This window comes from Sminthopsis crassicaudata, chromosome 5, assembly GCF_048593235.1.
Source record: "Sminthopsis crassicaudata isolate SCR6 chromosome 5, ASM4859323v1, whole genome shotgun sequence".
Taxonomy (NCBI): Eukaryota; Metazoa; Chordata; class Mammalia; order Dasyuromorphia; family Dasyuridae; genus Sminthopsis; species Sminthopsis crassicaudata.
In genome coordinates, this window is record NC_133621.1 from 143,373,172 (window position 1) to 143,397,025 (window position 23,854).

Below are 23,854 nucleotides of genomic sequence, written 5' to 3' on the forward strand. Positions count from 1 at the left end.
CCCTTTTTGTAGCAGCAAGAAATTGGAAACTGAGTGAATGCCCATCAGTTGGAGAATGGCTGAATAGGTTATGGTATATGAATGTTATGGAATATTTTTGTTCTGTAAGAAACAACCAGCAGGATGATTTCAGAGAGGTCTGGAGAGACTTAACATGAACTGATGCTGAGTGAAATGAGCAGAACCAGGAGATCATTGTATATGACAAAAAGACTATACAATGATCAATTCTGCTGGAAGTGGCTCTCTTCAATAATGAAATGATTCCGAGCACTTCCAATGATCTTGTGATGAGAGAGCCATCTACACTTAGAGAGAGGTCTGTGGGGGACTGAATATAGACCACAACATAATATTTTCACTCTTTTTGTTGTTTGCTTGCATTTTGTTTTCTTTTCTCATTTTTTTTCCTTTTTGATCTAATTTTTTTTTTGTGCAGCATGATATTTGTGGAAATATGTTTAGAGGAATTGCACATGTTTAACATATATTAGATCACTTGCTGACCTGGGGTGAAAGGAAGGGAGGAAAAGAAACTAGAACACAGGGTTTTATAGGGGTGAACTTGAAAATTATCCACATATATATGTATATATATATATGTGTGTGTATATATATATATATATATATATATATATATATATATATATATATATGTATTTATTTAAAATAAAAGGCCTTAATTTTAAAAAATCAAATAAAAAATAGAGGGAGCCCAGATAAGGAAACACTCTCTATCATTGTAGTTTAGCAACTTTTTTATAGCTTATATTCTTAGAGAGTTGCTTATAGTTAAGTGCTTTGTTCAGGGTTACAGAATTCAAATCTGGTCTCAGACACTATGTGACCCTGGGCAAGTCACTTAATCTCAGTTTCCTTATCTGTAAAGTTTAAAGATAGCAGCATTTGCCTCCCAGGTTATAATAATAAAATCAGATTATTTTAAAATGCTTTGCAAACATTAATACAGTATCTAAATGTGTTGTTGTTGTTCAATTTGTCATGACACCATTTGGGGTTTTCTAGGTAAAGATACTACATTGTTTTACCGTTTCCTTTTCTAGTTGATTTTACAGATGAAGAAACTGAGGCAAATAGAGTTAAGTGACTTGCCATAGGTCACACAGGTAGTAAGTGTATGTGATAGAATTTGAACTCTGATTCCAGGGCTGGTGCTCAAACCACTTTGCGATCTACATGTCCAATACAAATATTAACTACTATTATTTGACCAAGATCTTCCTACTTCCAGATACTATTCCCTATAGTACAATCTTCTCACATACTGCTCTTCGATCTGAAAAATATTTAATAAACACTCTTACAAGGAGTTATACTGGGCACTGGAGATGTGAAGGTAAAAGTAAAGAACAACCCCCTATAGAGGAGCTAGATTCTTCCATGTGTTAAAGAATTTCAGAATCTTCTGAAAGAATGGACTTACATAACAATGAATAAATGTTAACTGAGAGAGAAGTAGAAGGGTCTTTAGAGATCTAGACCAAAGTCTAACTGAGGCCTCAATTCCATTGATAACATACTCAAGTGAAAATCACAAAAATGTTTTTTTTTTTTCCTCCTACAGTCATTTTAAGGATCTCATCTTCAGCCAAATAAAAATGGTAGGAGAAATACAAACAAAGCTGAGGCAAACTGGAAAATAAGGAAGGAAGGATGGAAGGAAGGAAGGAGCAAGGGAGGGAGGAAGACAGGGAGAGAGGAAGGGAGGGAGGAGAAAGAAGAAAGGAAAAGGAAAGAAGGGGAAAAGGCAGGGAGGGAGAGAGGGAGGAAGGAGAAGGAAGGAAGAAAAAAGGAGAAAAGAAAGGAAGAAGGAAAAGAAGGAAGGAAAATTATCTTTGAAGCATTTTATAAATGCAAAAAGAAAACATGGGAAAGTTAGAAAGAATCACAATCAAGACAACTGAAAGTTACATAATGAATTTGTGATCTATTTAAAAAGAAAAGCAAACTATTCATAATAGAGACCTGCAGTTTTATGTATAATCTTCCTTTTCTGTTCTACTCTGTTGTTGGAAATGCCTGTTTTATTTGAGGTCTAAGTTCAGAAGAAATTTTTAAAGACTTATTCTCCCATGTCCCTGTTCTTGGTTCCTGGAACAGTCTTAATTAAGTTCCAAACCAGTTAATTCAATGTCAATCCCATTTCTATCTTAACAGAGCATTTCATGTTGTTCTGTTAAGCTGTTGACTTTCAACTACATGCAACTTAATCCCCTAAAGATATTATAAGACCATCTCTTTCAGCAAAGTGGAATAGATCACACAGTGCATCAAATGTAAAATGAGCAATAAGACTGGGTCTTACCTGAAACCATCCCTAGTAGGACAAAAAGACAGACTGTTTGCTGCATGTTTTTTAGCTCACTGCTGTCCCAGGGACCAGCATGTTAGTGAGAAGCTGATTCCAATTCTATCTCCCAAAGCATATTCTATTCGGGTTTTTTTCTGGTCCTATTTCCAAGTAAGAAATCAAACAAAACCTCTCACTGTATCTAAGGGAGATTCTAAACACCAGCTGGTTTATTTGTTCTTTAGTTACCTACTTTGGGCTGATGTATACATGAAGCTGAATAGTATCTGAGTGTCAGAAGTGTTAGTCATCATGTAGCTCTTCTCTTAAAAGGGCTCTCAAGGAATTTCACTTCTTTTCTCACCAAATATAATAATAATAATAATAATAATAATAATAATAATAACTGACATTTATGCCATTTACTATGTGCCAGGCACTATGTAATCATTTTTATTTCATTTGGTCCTCACAACAACCTTGGAAGGAGGTGCTATTATCCCCATTTTATAGATGAGGAACTAAGGCAGTTGGAGGTTAAATGACTTGCTCAGGATTATACTGCTGATAAGTTTTTAAGGTTAAATTTGAATTCAGGTCTTCCAAAGTTCAAGTACTCCATCTACTGCACCTGCCTCGGATAAGAAGGGCAACCTGATATAATTGGAAAAAGTGATGGCAGCTTAGGAGTCAAAGGAGTTAGAGGCCCATCTCTATCATTTACTATCTGTGTGCTCTTAAATACATCACTCACCTTTCTAGTCTTACTCTTCCTTCTAGAAAATGAAGGATTTGGATTAAATGACCTCAGAGGTCTCTTCCAGCTCTAAATCTAGGACACTATGAAAATAATTCTTCGTAATGGGACCCACTTCTTAGATCTTATGAAAAATTCAACTCTGAGCCTTTGATCAGTGCAGTATGATGGGAAAGTTCAGGATTTAGAGTCCAAAGACTTGTGTTTGAATATCAGTTCTTTTATTTTCCATCTGTGTGACTTCAGACAAGCTTCTTAATTTCTCTGCATGTATAGAATGAAAGGTTTGAACTTGCTGGTTTCTAAAGTCCAGTCTAAATCTATGAGCCTATAACCTATGGCATCTTACCTATGTCCCAATTAATTTTCTTTATTTTTCTTATAATAGCTTTTTTATTTTTCAAAATACATGCAAAGATAGTTTTCAACATCCACCTTTGCAAAACTTTGTATTTCAAATTTTTATTCCTCCCTCCCTCCCTTCTCCCCTAGACAAAAGCAATCCAATATAAGTCAAAAATGTGCAATTCTTCTCAACATATTTCCACATTTATCATTCTGCACACAAAAAAATCAGGTCAAAAGGGAAAAAATGAGAGACACAAAACAAACAACAACAACAAAGGTGAAAATACTATGTTGTGATTCACATTCAGCTTCCATAGTTCTCTTTCTGGATGTGGATGGCATTTTCCATCACAAATCTCTTGGAATTCCAGCTAATTCTTTCATAGTTAATCCAAAGGATCTTCTTCTTTAGATTCAGGTCCTTTTATTAAATTTAAACCTGGCCTTTACACTTTCTAAACTATTTTTTAAAATAAATTTAATTTTTTTTATTGCTGAGGCAATTGAGGTCAAGTACCTTACCCAGGATCACACACACAGTGTCTGAGGACACATTCGAACTCAGGACCGCCTGATTTTTAGGGCCAATACGCTATCACTGCATTAACTCCCCTTAAAAATAAAAAAAGCTCTTCAATCTTTTCTTATCTCCTAGTTCATTCCCTGATTATTCCCAACATAGCCAAGTTACTTTATCCTTAAAAAAAAAAAAAAAAAAAAAAAGACCATAATGCCTCTCTTCCTCAGAAAAACTCTAAGATAAAGTTGATTACATCCCTGGCTTCTGCTTCCTCTCCTTTCAGTTGCTTCTTAATACTTGCCAATATCTAGTTTTACTCAACTGAAACCACTCACTCCACAGTTAGTAATCATGTCTTAACTGTCACATCAGATGGTCTTTTCTCAATCCTTGGCACCCTGAACTCCATTCCCATAAAGCCATCACCTGTGAGATATTTCAAACAAGCTGTCTAAGAAACATCTCAAACTCAACCTATCCAAAGCAGAAATAATTGACCCCTTTTCTAAAGTTTCCTATCTCCATGGTGTATGATAGCATCCTTCCTATCTCCTAGATTTTCAACCTCTGTGTTGTCCTTAATTCCTTTCTCTCTCTATCTGTCTGTCTGTTTCTCTCTCTGTCTGTTTCTCTCTCTCTGTCTGTTCTCTCTCTCTCTCTCTCTCTCTCTCTCTCTCTCTCTCTCTCTCTCTCTCTCTCTCTCTCTCTCTCTCTCTCTCTCTCTCTCTCTCTCCCTCTGTAGGTGTGTGTCTGTGTGTCTGTGTCTGTGTCTGTCTCTCTCTTTCTGTCTCTATTTTCCTGAGGTTAAATCTGGCTTCAGATACTTTCTAGCTAGGTGATCCTGGGCAAGTCATTTAACCCTGTTTGCCTTATTTCCTTATCTGTAAAATGAGCTGAAGAAGGAAATGGCAAAGCCCAAGTAAAGTCATGAAGAGTCAGACGTAACTGAAATGACTGAACAACAAATTGTATAAGAAAAGTCTTTTTTGATTGGTTGCCTGACTGGAATAAGGAGCACCTTCAAAAATAATTTAGTTGGCCTCAACCTTTTTCTTCGAGTTATTCTCTTTGCTTAGTCTTAGAGTGTTTTGTTAACTCCTTCACTCATGACTTCTGAATGTTGTATTTGGACATGAACTTATTTGAATTACTGATATTTAGAAACCCATTCTCCCTAGACACTGAGGTGAGAAAGGGGAGAGTGTGTTCCTAACACGTTTTGGGGAAATATTTACACTTCAGTTTTTACCATATCTCTGAATTAAATATTCCTTTGATATTAAGTGACTAATTGCAACTGAGACACAACTCAATGATGCTCAACAGTGAGGGGAACATAGCTAGAGGGGGCTTGAGTCAAGAGCTTTAGAGAAGAGATTTATGTAAGATAGCTCAAGATAGCCCAGAAACCCTAAGGGAACAATTGAGCTGACCTCAATCTAGAAGAGTAAACCCAAGCATACTTGCTACATGAGAAATATAGCATTGTCTCAGTCTTCTGTTCTAGTTTAATTACCCTGTCAAAAAAGGAAATGTGATAAGTCTAGAATATACTTTTGGCAAAAACATAATGAATCTTAGTTATTATCACTTCCTCTACTTTGGTGTCCACACATCATCTCATTAATATTTCCTTTAATTTTTCCTGGAATGAGTAAAGCTCAGAGACCTAAACTTATCAGACCCCATTCTTAGCTTTTTTGTTTTTTGATTGGAATGATGTTGAGGTTTTTTTCTCTCCCTCTGTGGTCTTCTACATCCAGCAACTTCCAAATTCTACAGAAATTGTAGGGCAATGAAATGCAATGAATAGAATGCTAGGCCCCGTGTCAGAAAGACTCTTTTTCATGAATTCAAATCTGGCTTGGACACTGGCTGTGTGATCCTGAGCAAATCATCTAACTCTGTTTGCCTCAATTTATTCTTCTGTAAAATGATCTGGAGAAGGAAATGGAAAACCACCACAGTATCTTTGCCAAGAAAATCCCCAAAGGAGCACATGATTGAAAAACAACTGAAGAATAACACTGCTGAGATTATCCTCAAAATATTTAAAAAGTATTCATCACATTTCAATTCCCAATGCTGCCACCCTAATTTAGACACTTATTTCCTCTTTCCCATCAATTACAACAATATTTTTAACTGATTTCATTGGTTATGATTTTTCCTTCAAAACATCCAACATGTTTGGATCATGCTACATCATGCCATTCCCTTGCTCAAAAAACATTTTTGTCTTTCTATTGACTTCTAAATCAAATTCAAATTCTTCAGTTGAACATTTAGGGTCCTACATTTCATGACCCTATTTTTGATTCTCACTACTTCCCCAACCATGGCCTGTGATCCAGCTATTCATCATTATTTAAATACATCCCTCCATGCTTCTGCTCCTATAATTTCTTCTACATTGAACTCTTTCACCCCCTTACCTTACTCTACTCTTATCAAAATCCTTTCTCTTGAGAAGTTGAACTAAGATGGCCTAGTAAAAAAAAGTACAACTAACATTCCCTTGACCAGACCCCTGCTCCCCACAACTCCAAACAGATGTAGAATATCAGAATAAATCCTGATCAAGAAATATAAAGAAAAAAATCATAGTAAGTCATTTTGTTCAACCCAAGTCAGCAAGGATGGAGAAGTCTACAAATATTGGGAATACATTTTAGTCAGTCAATAAGCATTTCTTAAGAAACCACTACATTTTTCTAGGTCAGGAACTTGTAGAATTTAGTTTGAAGAGAAACAAATAGATTTTGCTCTGCATCAAACTACTTTGGGAGTACTGAAAGCCCTGAAAGTTCCCTAGCCTGAGATGTCCCCAAGTTCCTAAAATAACATTTAATATCCTAAGAAAGAATCAGCAGGATTTCCTTCAGAAGTACATGCTTTAGTGCTAATCAGAAATCAGAAAGTAGGGTGGAAGAATGAGCACACATACAAAAAGAATCCCAACAAAAAATGCATTAGGATGACAGGGACACTCAAAATACAAACATAGAAGAAGAGAATAGAGTATTTAAGAGAAACATAAAAAGGTAACATGAGCAAACTATCCTAAGGAATTAAACAAGGATAAACTTTATGGGCTAACCTGAGGAGATGATAACATGTGTCCTCTCTGAACCCTATTGCCTCAAATTATAGAGGGAATCTAACTAGACAAGGAGCTTGGGAGTGGTTTTGTTATGTCTTTGTCTTAAAAGAAAAATGGAAAAAAAAGGGAAGAGGAATACATTAGGAGGGGTGGGAAAGAGGAAGGTCAGGGGAAAATATCTTATGAAAGTTGGGTACAGGAAAAAGATACAAAGAAGGAAGAAAAATTGGGTGGAAGTAGGTGACACACATTGGACTCTTATCTGCATTGCTCAAAACAAGAGAAGAATAGCAACATACATACACATACAACAAACACACACACACACACATACACACACACATGCCCCTGGATACAGAAATACATTTTTTATAAACAGAAATAGGAGAGAAAGAGGATAATGGAAAGTGTAGGAAATAAGAGAGATTAGTCCTAAACAAAACAAATTCTAACTGATAATATTTTAAAAATATTGATAGCAGATTAGTTTATTGTGGCAAATGATTGAAAACTAAGGAGGTGCCCTTAAGTTATGGTATATGAGTGTGATGAATTATTGTGTGGTAAAAGATGCAAGGAATGGTTTCAGAGGAAGCTGGAAGACTAGTATGAACTGATGAAGAGTGAAGTGAGTAGAAACGGGAGAACAATTTATCCAAATGACAACAGTATTTTAAAAATAGCTTTGTAAGACTTAGGAATTTTAATTAACATCATAACTGACCAAAGTCAGTTATTCACTACTAATAAAGAAATATATTATCCAATGAAAAATGACTTAATTTTTCCCCTACTATGACTTAATTTTCCCTGATATCAACTCCCACTCCCCAGCATCTTGTACAGTGCCTTGTACATAGAAATAATTCAATATATCTCTGTCTCCAATGAATGAACATCTTTTACATTCCAAAGTCTTAATTCCTTGACTTCTCCTACCATGTTAGGTTGGTAAGTAATCCATTCTATAATGTATAATCACAGCTGAAGTGATGGCTCAGATTAAGCAACACATCAGAACAATTAGGGATCTGGATTAAAGAAATTCACATCTGTTTAATTTTCAGCCTGGATGCACAATGGGCTTTTTTTCTTCTTAATGCCCTGTTCTCAATGGTAGCACAAAAATCATCTTCCTCCACTTGACTTCCCAGTCTCTGAGATCACAAGGGACACATTTGAGAATTTGCTGTAAGGTTTGTGGTGAGAATGTCATTCAATAATAAATCCTGTTTCAAACTCCTATTAGATGGTAATACTGCTTTTTTGCATAAATCTTTCTCTGGCTAAAGATCCAGAACCCTGATACTAAGGATAGACATACCAAAATCCTATCATGAAGATGAGTGATAAACAAAAAGCCTATTGAATCGAGTCTATTTTTTCTATCTCCTGCAGAGATAGAAGCCCTTTTTCTTCTTCTAATATGTTTATATTGGATATATGAGGTGCAATTCAGGCAGAGATCACATTTAGGATAAGTCCATCTCCGTGACTTTAGCTGCCATCTTAGAAAGTTTTTCCCCCAAAATTTGTGTTATTAATTCATTCAGTAAAGGTTTAAGTACCTAAGAAATTGAAACTATATCCACTCACATGAAAGAGTGTTCCAAATCACTATTGATCAGAGAAATGCAAATTAAGACAACTCTGAGATACCACTACACACCTGTCAGATTGGCTAAGATGACAGGAACAAATAATGATGAATGTTGGAGGGGATGTGGGGAAACTGGGACACTAATACATTGCTGGTGGAGTTGCGAAAGAATCCAGCCATTCTGGAGAGCAATCTGGAATTATGCCCAAAAAGTTATCAAACTGTGCATACCCTTTGACCCAGCAGCGCTACTATTGGGCTTATATCCCAAAGAAATACTAAAGAGCGGAAAGAGACATATATGTGCCAAAATGTTTGTGGCAGCTCTTTTTGTAGTAGCTAGAAATTGGAAGATGAATGGATGTCCATCAGTTGGAGAATGGTTGGGTAAATTATGGTATATGAAGGTTATGGAATATTATTGCTCTGTAAGAAATGACCAGCAGGAGGAATACAGAGAGGCCTGGAGAGACTTAAATCAACTGATGCTGAGTGAAATGAGCAGAACCAGAAGATCGCTGTACACTTCAACAACAATACTGTATGAGGATGTATTCTGATGGAAGTGGAAATCTTCAACATAAAGAAAAACCAACTCACTTCCAGTTGATCAATGATGGACAGAGGTAGCTACACCCAGAGAAGAAACACTGGGAAGTGAATGTAAATTGTTAGCACTAATATCTGTCTGCCCAGGTTGCATGTACCTTCGGAATCTAAAGTTTATTGTGCAACAAGAAAATGATATTCACACACATGTATTGTATCTAGACTATATTGTAACACATGCAAAATGTATGGGATTGCCTGTCATCAGGGGGGGGGGAGGGAATAAAGGGAGGGGGGATAATTTGGAAAAATGAATACAAGGGATAATATTATAAAAAATATATATAATAAAAAATTATTAATAAAAAAAGAAATTTATATAATGAATTAAACCCCTTTGGATAGGATGCCAGATAGATTATTCCATGCACTAATCATGAAAATTAGCATTAGAGCAAGACTCCACTGGATTTGTTAGTGTCTTCAATTAAATCTCAGCTTCTCTCTTAAGAGATAAGGGAGAGAAGCAACAATTTCAAAGAATATTGCTGCTTAATTCATCTAAAAATTGTACAACTATTACTTTGCTCAAAAAATAAAACCAGCCACTTTTCACCTTTAAAAAAAAAAGGTTTAAGTACCTGCTATGTGCATAGGTGCTATAGTGACATTATATACCATTATACAAAATCTTACTCTAAATTTGACTATCGGTATTTTCCAACTTATAATGACTTATGATCTACATGTTTCATAGCACTATAGACTAGTATAGCTGTAAGGAACCTTAGAAATGACCTCATCTAATACCAGTGTCTTTATTTCATAGATGAGAAAAAAAAAGAAAGGTTTTTTTTGTAAATTAGTCAATTACAGGTCAGAATGAATAATCTTATTGAAAAAAAATGCTATAACCCATGATTAAGTTCTCAGACTAGTCCAAAAGAGTTGTAAATGTATAACCTATGAAATGATGAGATTGTATAAAGTTTTTTAAAACTGTCTTCTTCTTTTAAAAATCTCCTTTGTTGTTGCTGTTGCTCAGTCATTCAGTTGTATCCAACGCTTCATTACTTAATGGACCATAGCATGCTAGGCTCTTCTATCCTTCAGTATCTCCAAAGTCTGTCCAAATTCATGTTCTTTGTTTCCATGACATAATCTATCCATCTCATGCTTTGTCATCTCCTTTTCTTTTTGCCTTCACTCTTTCCCAACATCAGAGTCTTTTCCAATGAATCTTATTTTATATGTGGCCAAAGTATTTAAGCTTCAGCTTCAATATTTGATTTTCCAGCAAATAGCCTGAATTAATTTCTTTTAAATATTAACTGATTTAATTTCCTTGCTTTCCAAAACACTCTCAAAAGTCTTTTCCAGTATCACAATTTGAAACCACTGATTCTGTGTCACTTAACTTTCCTTGTAGTCCAATTCTCACAAGCATACATTGCTACTGGAAAAAAACCATAACTTTGACTTTAATTTGTCAGAAAGGTACTTTCTCTCTTTTTTAGTATGCCATCCTGATCTATCACAGCTTTTCTTTCACAGAGCAAGTTTGACATAGAGCAAACTTGCCTGGATCTATATATTCTTTTTGGACCATTATTGCTTCTATTTCTTACCTCCATGTTTTTTCATAAGCTGTTTTCTATTCCTGGAATGCTTTCTCACTTCTGATATTTGGAACTTCAAGTAACTTTCATGGCTCAGTTCAAATTCTACTTCCTTCAAGAAGTTTTTCATAATTCTTTCAGCTCTTAGTCCCCTGTCCTAAATCTTCATGTATTTATTTTACATATATGCTATACATATATATAGGGTTTCCCAAAAATTCTTAGGACTATTTTAAGCTGTTAAAGCTATTAAAGTTTAAATTGCAACAAGACTTTTGGAATACCTTATATTTATACATCATACACACATGTGCATGTGTGCACACATGCCAAACACAAACTGTCCAGTCCCTATCTCTTCTGTGCTACATATTTATCTGTGAAATGTAAGCTCCTTGAGGGCAAGGATTATCTCACTTTTTATTTATCTCCACATAAGCCAGAAATTTATATAATGTATAGCAGAATTTTTCACATAATTGTGTCTTTATTAATCTAAGATTGGTTCTGCTATTAGTCTACATCATTGGTCCTTTGCATGTACTTGTCTCAAACTAAAAGCATGTCAGTGACAATATGAGATAGTGAGGCTTTTGAAAATAATCATTTAAAGTAGACAATTCACTAAATATGCCTCTTATTATATACAGAACATATGTTATATATGCATATAGGTATAATATACCTCTTATATATTTCAAATATATGAAGAATATGAAAGGTACAGAGAATACCAGACCTTGTTGAAAGATAATGAATACATCTGATGGAAGTGGATATCTTCAACATAGAGAAGAGCTAATCCAATTCCAATTGATCAATGATGGACAGAATCAGCTACATCCAGAAAAGGAACACTGGGAAATGAGTGTAAACTGTGAGCATTGTTTTTTTTTTTTGTTTTGTTTTGTTTCTCTTCCCAGATTATTTTTACCTTCCGAATACAATCCTTCCTTTGCAACAACAACAACAACAAAATTTGGTTCTGCACATATATATTGTACCAAGCACATACTATAAGATATTTAATATGTATGGGAATGCCTGCCATCTAGGGGAGGGGGTGGAGGGAAGGAGGGGAAAAACTTGGAACAGAAGGGAGTACAAGGGATAATATTGTAAAAAAAAAATTACCTATGCTTATGTCCTGTCAAAGAAAATGTTATAATTATAAAAATTAATTTTAAAAAAAAGAAGAAAAAAAGAAAGATAATGAATACAAATGGAAGTAACTTTAGAGATCACCAAGTCCAACTCCCCAATTATATAGATAAGGAAACTGAGACCCAAAAAGACCCAAAAATGAGTCCAATATCACAGAAGTACTAAGTATCAGACATAATATTTGAACCCAGACCCTCTGATTCCAGACTCAAATCTTTCTATTAGATTATACTACTTCTAGGAAGACTGTTCATCTGCAACACTCCTCCAGGAAATGGTCCCATGAATAGCATCCAGAGGAATGGGGGGAGTCAGCTCAAACTGGCTCATGAGAGCCAATCATTAAATTTTTCAGTATGACAATTTATACCATGAAAATCTACAAACCCTACAAATCAGGACTTATTTTTATTGTTTTATTGATTTTCTAGACTCTGGAAATTGATGGATAAAATGTTAATAATGCAGATTGAACTTACATAAATATGTCATTCCTACTTTTTCCTTTCCTTTCCTTTCCTTCCTTCCTTCCTTCCTTCCTTCCTTCCTTCCTTCCTTCCTTCCTTCCTTCCTTCCTTCCTTCCTTCCTTCCTTCCTTCCCTCTCTTTCCCTTTGACTTCCTTTTTTTTTTTTTTTGAAAGCCATTTGTTAGACATTTACCTGGATACTGCTGGATAGCAGTAAATAGAGGCAGCAATAGTTCATCAAGGAGTTCCTGAACCATAGCCTAGGAATGTGAGGAGGTAGCAGCAGAACAGTGGCAGTAAAGGAACCAAGGAGCTCCTGAATAATTCCAGGACTAACTAAACCAATTTTTAGACCAAGAAGGATTCCTGAATTGTAAAAGAACTGGAGCCAAGGAAGAACAGGGAATAGAGCAATAGGTGAAAGAGTGAAATTGGATCTTGCTAGTCACTAAGTTCTATGAGCTGTTTAGGTCCTGTGTAACTGGGTCAACTCTCTAATTACCAGAGAATGATTTTCCTTTGTAGAATGCCCTTAATCCCATATCAATTCTATAAATTTATAGGATTGTACAGATTCTGAAGCAAGGAGAGAGCTCACTAGGGAAGGAAGGAGAGTTATTTTGATTGTGGTCCTTGAAGTTAACCTTTGTGTTTTATAGTTGTGGTTCAACTTTAATAAAGGTTGTCCTATAATGGATACCTTGTTAGCCTGAGCACTTCAATGGGAGCTCTGTGACTTAACTCCCCTCTGTGTGGAAATCTAGACACATATCAAATTTTGATATTCCCAAGGGAAGAGCATGGAGGGAAAACCCTGTGAGAACCATGAATGCCAAATAATTTGGGGAGCTTTGGGAGGTTACTGAAAATCTTCTAGCAACCTAATTCTCTAAATTCAAGGTATGTTTTCTTGAATATGAGGATATGGATGGCATTTGGATTGTTTTTCAACGATATTTTTATTTTGATGTGTGTGTGTGTGTTTCTGTGTGTGTGTGTGTTCTGAGACATGCAGCAAGCACAAAAAATATATGAATCAGAATAGACCCTTCACAAATGTACCATATGAATTATCTTTGGAAGACTCATCCACAATTTTTTTTAAATTTCAATTTTCTGTTTAGGAGCCTAGTTTGTCAGTATTACCAATGATGATGATATATAGGCAGTCTCTTGCAACCACTGTGGCAGGTATGAACATAGAGGAACACTGGATAATTATGATTAGGGTGACTGAGCATCAGTGTTGCCCAGTTATGGGATACCTGGGACCTCACAAAGAACTTTTGAACAATGCCTACGTACTGTAACAAGACCACTACTTTGAGAAGTCTTTACAAATACATTTGCAATCTATGTGGGATTCACAGTACTGGTTATATAGATAGCATACAGTATGGACTAAAACTTTAATATTGAGTAAGCTTTAGGAAATAGGGAAAATGATCACTTTTAAAATATTCTGAATGGTTCAAGGAAATGAGCATAGGGTTTAAGTGTTACAAACTCTTAAAAATTGCATAAACATTCCTCTAAATCTTTAATATCAAATGAAATAAACCAAAACATCTCTAAGATTTCACCATACATCCAGTGAATTGGCAAAAAGCAGCAAAAGATAGAAATAGTGATGGACGATTGAAGAGAAAAAAGAAAACTCCCATATATACCAAAATATATATAGCAGCACTTTTTGTAGTAGCAACGTAAGAAATAAAGTAGACTTCCATCAGCAAAGAAATGGTTTTGTACCATAAAAATCAGTGAAAATGAAGAATGGGAGATAGTATATACTATACTATACTATATACTATTATATTTGATTAGGATGGAGGCTACTTCTGATTAATAATTTTATTTTATTTTTTGCTTCTTTGTTATGAGACTACTTGCTAGGTGGAGTTGAAGGAGGGGCTTTATTGGGAAATGAAAGTGATATTTATTCCCCCCCCCCTGAGGCTGGGGTTAAGTGACTTGTCCAGGGTCACACAGCTAGGAAGTGTTAAGTGTCTGAGATCATATTTGAACTCGGGTCCTCCTGAATTCAGGGCTGGTGCTCTATCCACTGCGCCACCTAGCTGCCCCTGAAAGTGATATTTTAAAAAAATGAAATCAGTGAGAATTTTTCAAAGAAGAAAAAAAATCATCCCTGTAGCCTAAATTCTGAGTTCCTATGTCATTTCATTCATTGCATGTAGGGCTCCTGAGCATAGTCAGTGGTATCTTTCCTTGAGTCATTCATTTATTATCCTCCTGTTGCACAAAACTCTAATCTGGCAATAAATAATGATAATGCCTCACATTTGGAAAACAACACTTTACTATTAATAAAGTGCCTTCACATACATTGTTTCATTTGATTTTCAGAAGCCTTTCAAGTAAATAGTGATACAATATTTGCCTTTTGCAAATAAGGAAATTGAGTAACCATGGGACTTTCTTAGGGTCAGAAGCAATAGGGTTGAGATTTGAACTCAAATGTCCTTGTTTCTATAAGTACCCTGCTTCATTAACCCAGTGCCTTTGTAGACATCTCATCTTATACTAGATGCTGAGACATTTCTATCAGAGACATGGAGCTCAAAGTTTACACGAAGATAAATGGCAATTTAAGTGTCATTACGTATAATAGAACTGGGGTTTCTAATTGGAAATAGGTTTAAATTACTGGGTTCGCAATAGGTGTCTTCATCAATCAAAAATTTTCTCACTGTCTACTTGGATGCAGATAAAGAAGATAAGGGGAGTCCATTTTTCTCTGCTTAAGCATGGAGTGATGTGTGGGATGACAAATGTATAATTTTAAAGAAGGTCCCACTGTGGGAAATAAAGAGAGATATGATAAAGTTGTCCAATTCAACAGCCCTGTTAGGGGTTATGGAGATGAGGAAGAGGGTGGACAGGAGGTGGGGAAGGTTACTATGTACAAAATAGAGGCTTGACATGTGCTGAAAATCAATCACCCTCTGGGGTGCAAATTGTTTCAAATGATGATGGGAGTTAACTAAAGGAAAGCAAGTTCTGTCTTGTTCCTTGCATTCACTTGGCAAGCCCAGAAATGAGAAATGTCCACCTTGAAGTCCAGGACAAAGACAAACCCATCCCTCCTCCCATCTCCACTCTAACAGGCTTAGAATTTGCTTTGAGTCCTGACTCTTTGATCTCTGATGAAATCCTTACTCCTCTTCTTTTTCAAAGATGGGTCTCAAGTCTGGAAGAATATTCCGTCAAATTAAAAGTTGCATTCTGCAGCTAGGTGTTCTTTGAATGCTCAAAGGGAGCTGTGGAGAAGAACTGTTTCAAAGGCTTAAGTGGGTAAGGTCTGCTCTGTCCCAGAGACAGGTGGATGAGACCCAACAGGAATGTTGTTGTTCAGTATTTTTTTTTTCTAGTTTTATCTGACTCATTGTGATCCCATTTGGAGTTTTCCTAACAAAGATTCCAAGGAGTGGTTTGCCATTTCCTTCTCCAGCTCATTTTATAGATAAGGAATTGAGGCAAACAAAGTAAGTGACTTGCCCAAGGTCATATAGCTAGTAAGTATCTGAGGCCAGATTTGAACTCAAAGAGAAATGTTTTTAATTCTAGGCCTGTCATTCTATCCACTGAACATCTCACTGCCCCCATACAGGAAGAGAGTAGACTTTATGGACAAGTAAAGAACAATTCATCAGGGTATGTATCCAAGGAATTAAAAAAAAAAAGAGACCAAGTGTGAAATAATCAAAACATGTATTAAGTATCTACTATGTGCCAGACACTATGCTAAGCATAGAAGATGCAAAAAGAGGAAAAAAATCATAATCCCTGACTTCAAGGAGCTTACAATCTAATGAGGAAGACAACATGCAAACAAATACATGGGAAGCAACACAGAATAATTAGGAGATTGTTAAGCAATTAAAAGCAACTGAATTTAGAGATATTAGGGAAGGCTTTCTGTAGAAGGGGAGGTTTTAGTTTGACTTAAAAGAAGCCAGGGAGATAAGCAATCAGAGCAGAGAAGGGAGAATATTCCAGGTATGAGGGATAGCCAGAAAAAAATGCTCTAAGCCTAGCAATGGCAAATCTTGTTCAAGGAACAGCCAAGATGCCAGTAGGATCAAAGAGTATGAAGTGGGAAATAAAGTATAAAAAGACTGGAAAAGAAGTAGGAGAATAAGTTATGAAGGACTTTGAATGTCTGGGGAATAGAGTGGATACAGCGCTAGAAGACCTGGATTCAAGTTGTGTTTTTCATATATATTAGTTATGTAAACATGGACCACTCACTTAACTCCTCAGGACTGTAGGCAGTTCTTCAAAGGCATGTCACAAAGGTTCTGACTTGCATTGGTAAATGGAGTTTTGGGTTTTTTAATGTGGAAATTGGTTTTAAAAATTATCTTTAGACAGATATATATATGTGTGTATGATTATAGATATCTATACATGTATGTATATATGTATGTGTCTGTGTGTTTATACCAGGAGCTCATCCTTTATAACAAAGAATAAGTGAAGATAATAATTCCTTTACTACCTATTCCCCAGAATTGTTGGGAGGGTCAAGTAAGATAGTGTATTAAAGTACTTTGCAAATCTTAAAAAATGTTATTAGTATTACTCAGTGACCCACTTAGATCCTGGAGCCAGGCAGGGATATAGGCAAAGCTTCCAATATCTTGACTTGCAAATTGCTGGCCTATGTAGATCCAAGGATGGGATACTGAGTTCTAGAGAGTTAGAAGCAACCTACAAATCACTATTTTCCTTTTTCCACATTTTAGGCAACATAATGACAGGGTAAGATAGTAGAGCTGGACAGGAAGTACAAAGTCCCCAAACCTGCAAAAACATTCCTAACATAGGCAGGGGGCAAGTAGTCATCAGGCACATATAAGTGAAAGGATCATTTGGAGCCAATTGGTTAGGATTAAAGCCACTGCTGTGGGTGTGGGAACTCATATAAGGGAACTCATTCTTTGGGATAGATTTCCCTGAACCACCTAGATCCCAAGCATCAGTTAGTCCCAGGGCTTGGCCAATAAGAATTACAAGGTCTAGAAGCTCCAGGACGTACTTATTGGAGGGAAAAATAGGGTTTCCAAGATATGAGCAATGAGGAAGAATTTGCTTCCCTCCATCTCCCACTAAATTCTACTTAGAGATTTGAAACTTTAGTTTCAATTTTTAACTTTCCAGTATCCTCAGGCCCCTCAGTCCTTTCAAATGGCTACAACAGAAAATGATAAGAGAAAGATTTAATCAACTTCATATTCCTATCTGACCATATATCAAAGTAACTACATTCCCATTGAATAAAGCTTTAAATAATGGTCAAATTCTTGAGCTACCCCCAAAATGACTACATAATCCACAACATAAAAGAAATAATGTACACTGGCAATAATAATGTTTTCTATTGGCCTTCAAATAAATATATAATAGTTCAGTTATATTAAGTGAATTTAGAGTTGTCATACCTGAGGTTGAGCATGAGTTCTGCTACTAAGCTTTAGATTGAATAAGTTATTTAATTTCTTCAGGTTCAAGTTCCTTAACTATAAAAATGGAGATAAGGAATACCTACCTGAAAGGGTCATTGTGAAGAAATTGCCTTGTTTGTAATCATATTATTTTATATGATTGTTGATCCGTTATAATTTAAAGGTCATACACCAGCGTGAACCTGTCTTGCATCTCTTTAAAAAAGTATAAATCACGTTGACAAGTTAGTTCTTTCATAAAGGATTGTTCTGAGTGTGCTCCACTTCCCTCCTTTAACACCATATCAATGAAATGGTTTATGTATCTGGTCTCTATCATCCACAATGAGACGATTCAGGCCAGTTCCAATGATCGTATGACCAAAAGAGCCATCTCCACCCAGCAGGAGGACTGTAGGAAATGAGTGTGGATCACAACATAGCATTTTTACTCTTTTTGTTGTTGTTTACTTGCATTGTATTTTCTTTCTCATTTTTCCCCTGATCTGATTTTTCTTGTGCAGTAAGATAATTGTATAAATATTTATGCATATATTGGATTTAACATATATTGGATTCCCTTCTAGGGGAGGGGATGGAGGAAGAGAGGGAAATTGGAACACAGGGGTTTTTTTTTTGCAAGGGTTAATGTTGAAAAATTATCCATGAATATATTTTGAAAATAAAAACAAACAAACAAAAAAGAGGCACAGAAATAGGAGCCCTGTACCAAAAAAGACTCAGATTAGAAAAGAACTATATACACAGAGATTTTTATTTGGTCATCTGAAAGGGAACCTGCTCATCTGTTGAGCTCTCCAGGAAATTCCTGACCCCAGAGATGGCAGCAGATGAAGAAAACAGTGGAATGTGAGTTACACACATATGAAGCAGTAAGAAAGCAGTTCCCAGACATGCAGAAGAATTCATAGACCAGATTTTTGGATGAAGAAGGAATTACTAGACAATGAGCCAACCAATCAGAAGCCAGAAATGAGGAGCAGAGAGGGACAGATGTAGATGAGGAAACTCAAACTTTGTCCTTTTTTAGTACTTTGAGTTACATAGTCTATATAGGTCTGTAGGGAAAAGATAACAATAGTAATAATATCTAACATTTACATGATACTTTAAAATTTGAAAAGAAGTTTTGTGAATATTATCTACATATCTACATATAATACAATTATATAATTGTATAATTTGAAGCATGATTTGAACTCAGGTCTTCTTGATTCCAGGTCCAGCATGCTCCTTGCCTCTAGGGTAGACTCTCTGGCAACCCTGTATATTTCTTGCAAGGAATAAGGGGACTTGAACTTTAGGGTGATATTTTATGTTTAGAGAACTGCATAAATCCCTGGGAGGAGTTATGGCTAGTAATCTAGCAATCCTGAGTTCTTTTATAAACTACAAAAATTATATTGGTGATCTTTTCTCTTATACTCGTCTGCAAGGCAAGCTGACCAAATGTTCTAGAAAGAGCATTCCTTGTTTTCTTTGGGCACATGATGAACCCACCTCTGCCAAATCTTTTGTTTGCCTCCCTAAAGAAAACTCTCCTTCCATTTAATTTCAATCTTCCAATTTTAATTATACTGAGAATGTTAGTAAGATCTGATTTCATTCTTATAATTGGCTATCAACTTCTTGGTTATAGGACAAAGATTTCACATTAAAAGTATCTGTGGCTACATCATTTATTGAAAACTAAAAGCAGTGTCATTCTTGCCACTGTCCACTGACTTTTGTACCACTCTGTCACCATTACTGTGGAAAGAACGGGGCTACAATGGGACTGATGGCCATTTGGTATTATAGCTGTTTCATGAGAAATTATTATCAAAAAATGCATCTCTCGGTAGCCTATCTTTTGGCTACTGTTCTTTATTGGCTAGTCATCAGGCAGCAAGAAAAATAGTGCCAAAATAGTACTCAGACTCTGTCCATCTTAGTACATTCTGCACAGCCTTTAACTTTACTGTACACTTTAATGATTCTTCATCTCCAGAGCACATGAGCCATCAGAATATGACTTTTGTAGAGTTGAAAACATAGGTAGCCATATATGTAAAGTCATATAACATATAAAATCATTACTGATTGGGAATTAGGAAAGGCTTCAGAAAAGGTGACATTTGCTGTGGAATATAAAGGATGGATATATGAAAGTGCAAGTTATCTATAAAGTATACATACAAAGAGTGTATGGGATTTTATTAGGAGTTGGTTACTTTTTAGAGGTGATCTCTAAATCTCTTGGAGTACAAGAAAAAGATGAACACAAATGGCTTTTACTTATAAGTCATTATCTCTTTCCAAATTCAAGTATTTATGCATCTACTATGAGCAAGATACAATGGCAGAGACAAAAATGAAATAGTTCTTGTCCCCAAGAAGTATAGTGTATTTCGAATCACAGAATCTATGTTAGTATGAATCAATAAGATCTGGGTTTTAATCAAATCAATCTGATAAATATTCATTAAGCATTGACCTTGTGCCAAGCACTGTGCTAAGCTCTGGATCCTCACTGATCCTCACTCGATGATTACTAGATGCAAATCATTTCATATCTTGAAATTTCAGCTTTCTCACCAGTGGGGATAATGATAACTATACTGCCTTCTTCAGTGAGCTAGCTGTTATATCACCTAGCTGCCCATATATATGACATATTTGTATATATCTATCTACATACACACAGACATACACACATACATCTTGGATGTACATGGCTGTTTGCATGTTATCTCCTATATCAGAATATAAGCTTTTTAAAGGTGAGAACCATAGGTTATTTTTTTCCTTTCTTTTTTCTCCTCAGTTCTCAGCACAATGTAAGCCCTTAATAAATTTTTGTTGATTTGATTTTATTTGAGAGACAGGTTTTCAGTGTAAGATGTGGTCTGGATTCTGGGATTTTTGTGAAGTTTGTGGAAAAGGAAACCTAAAACACGTTTATTTTTTTCTTCATACAATTCTCTGTCCTTTGATAAGACAAGTCACAAAGCTTTGGATGGAAATGATGACTGTAACCTGTTTGAAGTAGGAAGAGGAAAGGGCAAAGGAGGGACATTTCATCTGAAAGTGCTTACTGAGCAGTAAACATTTCTGTTAAACTAATCATTCTTTCTACAAGCACTCATTAAGCACCAACTATATAACACGTTTTATTCATCCTTGGGGAAAAAACAAGAATTAATTAGATAAGTGCAATTATCAGTTAAAAGAACTAAAGATACATAGTGTGTAGAAGAGAAAAGTTGGGGAATAAATACATTATAGCTGTTTTCAAATATTTAACAACTGGCTTTCACAAGAGCTGGGTCAAGATTTGGGTTGATTCCCTAACTGTACCTGGCAACTCAGGGTAAACATCAACTGAGCTTCTGAGACTCAAGTCCAGGGAATAAAGTAGCTATATCAAAAGAACTATTACTTCTAAACGAAAATGTTTTTACTGTCCAGGAGGATTACTATGTTTCTCTAAAAAATCACAGATGAAAAATTAAAAGATTTTGCAACCTTTTTTTTTTTGGTACAATGAATAGAGTTCTGGGCATGAAATTAAAAGCAGGCAGAACTCATATTTAGCCTCTTAGACACTTAATAGCTAGCCAAATGGCTGAGGCAAAAAACTTAACCTCTTTTGCCTGCATTTCCTCAACTGCAAAATGGGGATAATTGTACCTATTTTGCAAGATTGTAAGGATCAAACTTGGATTTAGTGTCTGCCACATAGCAGGCACTACATAAATGTTTATTTTTTTTTCTTCCCCCTTTCTTTAATATTACATATCCTACCTAGTGAGGTAGAATTTTTATCTACATTGTGGGTATAATAATTGGTATGAATAGGCCCTGGATTAAGAGGGGGGTAAGCCATCAACCAGTCAGTTTTAGTCATTGTTGATATGGGAGAATGTTTTTGGGGAAAAGAAATTAAAACTTTTGTCTAAAGTGATGTTAGGAAATTATTTATAAATTTAAATTTTTATGAGATACTTCTCTCTAATTCAGTATTGTGAATAAAAGCTGTACTGGTTGCTAGAAACTTTTTTGTTTTCTGGGCTTGTGGTCTATTTGTGTACTATGCCCAGTGCTGTCTAGGAGTGAAATGAAGATCATTTGAAATAATTTAGCAATCCCTGGAGAGATAGCATATGGTCCTTGGGGCAGAACCCCTCCCCTTCTTGCAAGGAAGTTTGGAAGGACAAATGAGTTGGGGGTGGTGAGATATGGATCACCTTGAGTAAAAAGTTAGATTTAGTGACCTCCTAAATCAGTAACAAGCCATATGGAAACTCAAGAGTCAAGCTACATAAAAATAAAGGTCTGTGCTTCTCTGAAGGAGTGACAAAAAGAACTTTCTCTTGGGGATTTCCTGTGTAATCAAAGGGAGCTCCTAGGAACAAGGGTGTGGCGTTCTGCAAACATGAAACAAAGGTACCCCACCCCTGAATGATTCCCTGAGTGTAATAAATAGTAAATCATATTTATATGAATTATAAAGTAGTAAAACATTGTAATCACTATTTAACTGATGAAAAATCATGGCCAGTGCAATTAAATCACTTATTCATGATCATTAATTAATGAATGTCAGAGTTGAAATTTGAACACAGATACCATACCAACCAATCAATGACTCGTAGACAATTGATTATTTAAGCAATGAACAAGAACTTATTAAGTGCCCACTATGTATCATATGAGAGGTATGGTTGGAAAGTTGGAGTCAAAAAAGACCAGATTCTAATTCTACCTCGTGTGTGTGTGTGTGTACATTTTTCTTGAGGAGTATATATGTGTATATGTATATGTGTGTATGTATATGTACTTCCTATATGATGCTGGGCAATCACTTACTTTTTTAGGACCTCAAGGACAGCTTTCCAGGCCTATAGGTTGTAGAGAAGATGCTGATCTGGATTGATAAATGAGGTCCTCACCCAAAGTCCCCATTCACCTATACAATCCTAGGTCCAACTTTTAAAAAGTGCCAGTCACAAAATAGTGTACAACTATAGCAATCTAATGTTTGACAAACCCAAAGATACCAACATTTGGGATAAGAATTCATTATTTGAAAAAAACTGTTGGGAAAACTGGAAATTAGTATGGCAGAAATTAGATATGGATCCACACTTAACACCATAAACCAGGATAAGATCAAAATGAGTCCATGATTTAGGCATAAAGAATGAGATCATAAATAAATTAGAGGAACATAGGATAGTCTACCTCTCAGACTTGTGGAGGAGAAAGGCATTTATGGCCAAAGGAGAACTAGAGATCATTATTGATCACAAAATAGAAGATTTTGATTACATCAAATTAAAAAGCTTTTGTACAAACAAAACTAATGCAAACAAGATTAGAAGGGAAGTAACAAATTGGGAAAACATTTTTACAGTTAAAGGTTTTGATAAAGGCCTCATCTCCAAAATATGCAGAGAACTGACTCTAATTTATAAGAAATCATACCATTCTCCAATTGATAAATGGTCAAAGGATATGAACAGACAATTTTCAGATGATGAAATTGAAACTATTTCCACTCATATGAAAGAGTGTTTCAAATCACTATTGATCAGAGAAATGCAAATTAAGACAACTCTGAGATATCACTACGCACCTGTCATTGGCTAAGATGACAGGAAAAAATAATGATGAATGTTGGAGGGGATGCGGGAAAACTGGGACACTGATGCTCCACTCCATTGTTGGTGGAGTTGTGAAAGAATCCAACCATTCTGGAGATCAATTTGGAAATATGCCCAAAAAGTTATCAAAATGTGCATATCCTTTGATCCAGCAGTGCTACTACTGGGTTTATATCCCAAAGAAACACTAAAGAAGGCAAAGGGACCTCTATGTGCCAAAATGTTTGTGGCAGCCTTTTTTATAGTGGCTAGAAACTGGAAAATGAACAGGTGCCCATC

The 23,854-nt window shown here is 35.7% G+C and overlaps 1 protein-coding gene across 3 annotated transcripts in view; it reads right to left on the reverse strand.

The window, feature by feature from the left end:
* Positions 1 to 2,510, reverse strand: part of CDHR3 (cadherin related family member 3) — a 92,678-nt gene extending 90,168 nt beyond the window's left edge. The window contains exon 1 of one of the 3 annotated variants that reach the window (XM_074268374.1): positions 2,327 to 2,510. In XM_074268374.1, the coding sequence (XP_074124475.1) occupies positions 2,327 to 2,372 (46 nt within the window). In that variant the 5' untranslated portion in view covers positions 2,373 to 2,510. The remainder of the gene's footprint in view (positions 1 to 2,326) is intronic. The other 2 variants (XM_074268375.1, XM_074268376.1) reach the window with 2 other exon arrangements.
* Between the last annotated feature and the right edge of the window lie 21,344 nt (positions 2,511 to 23,854).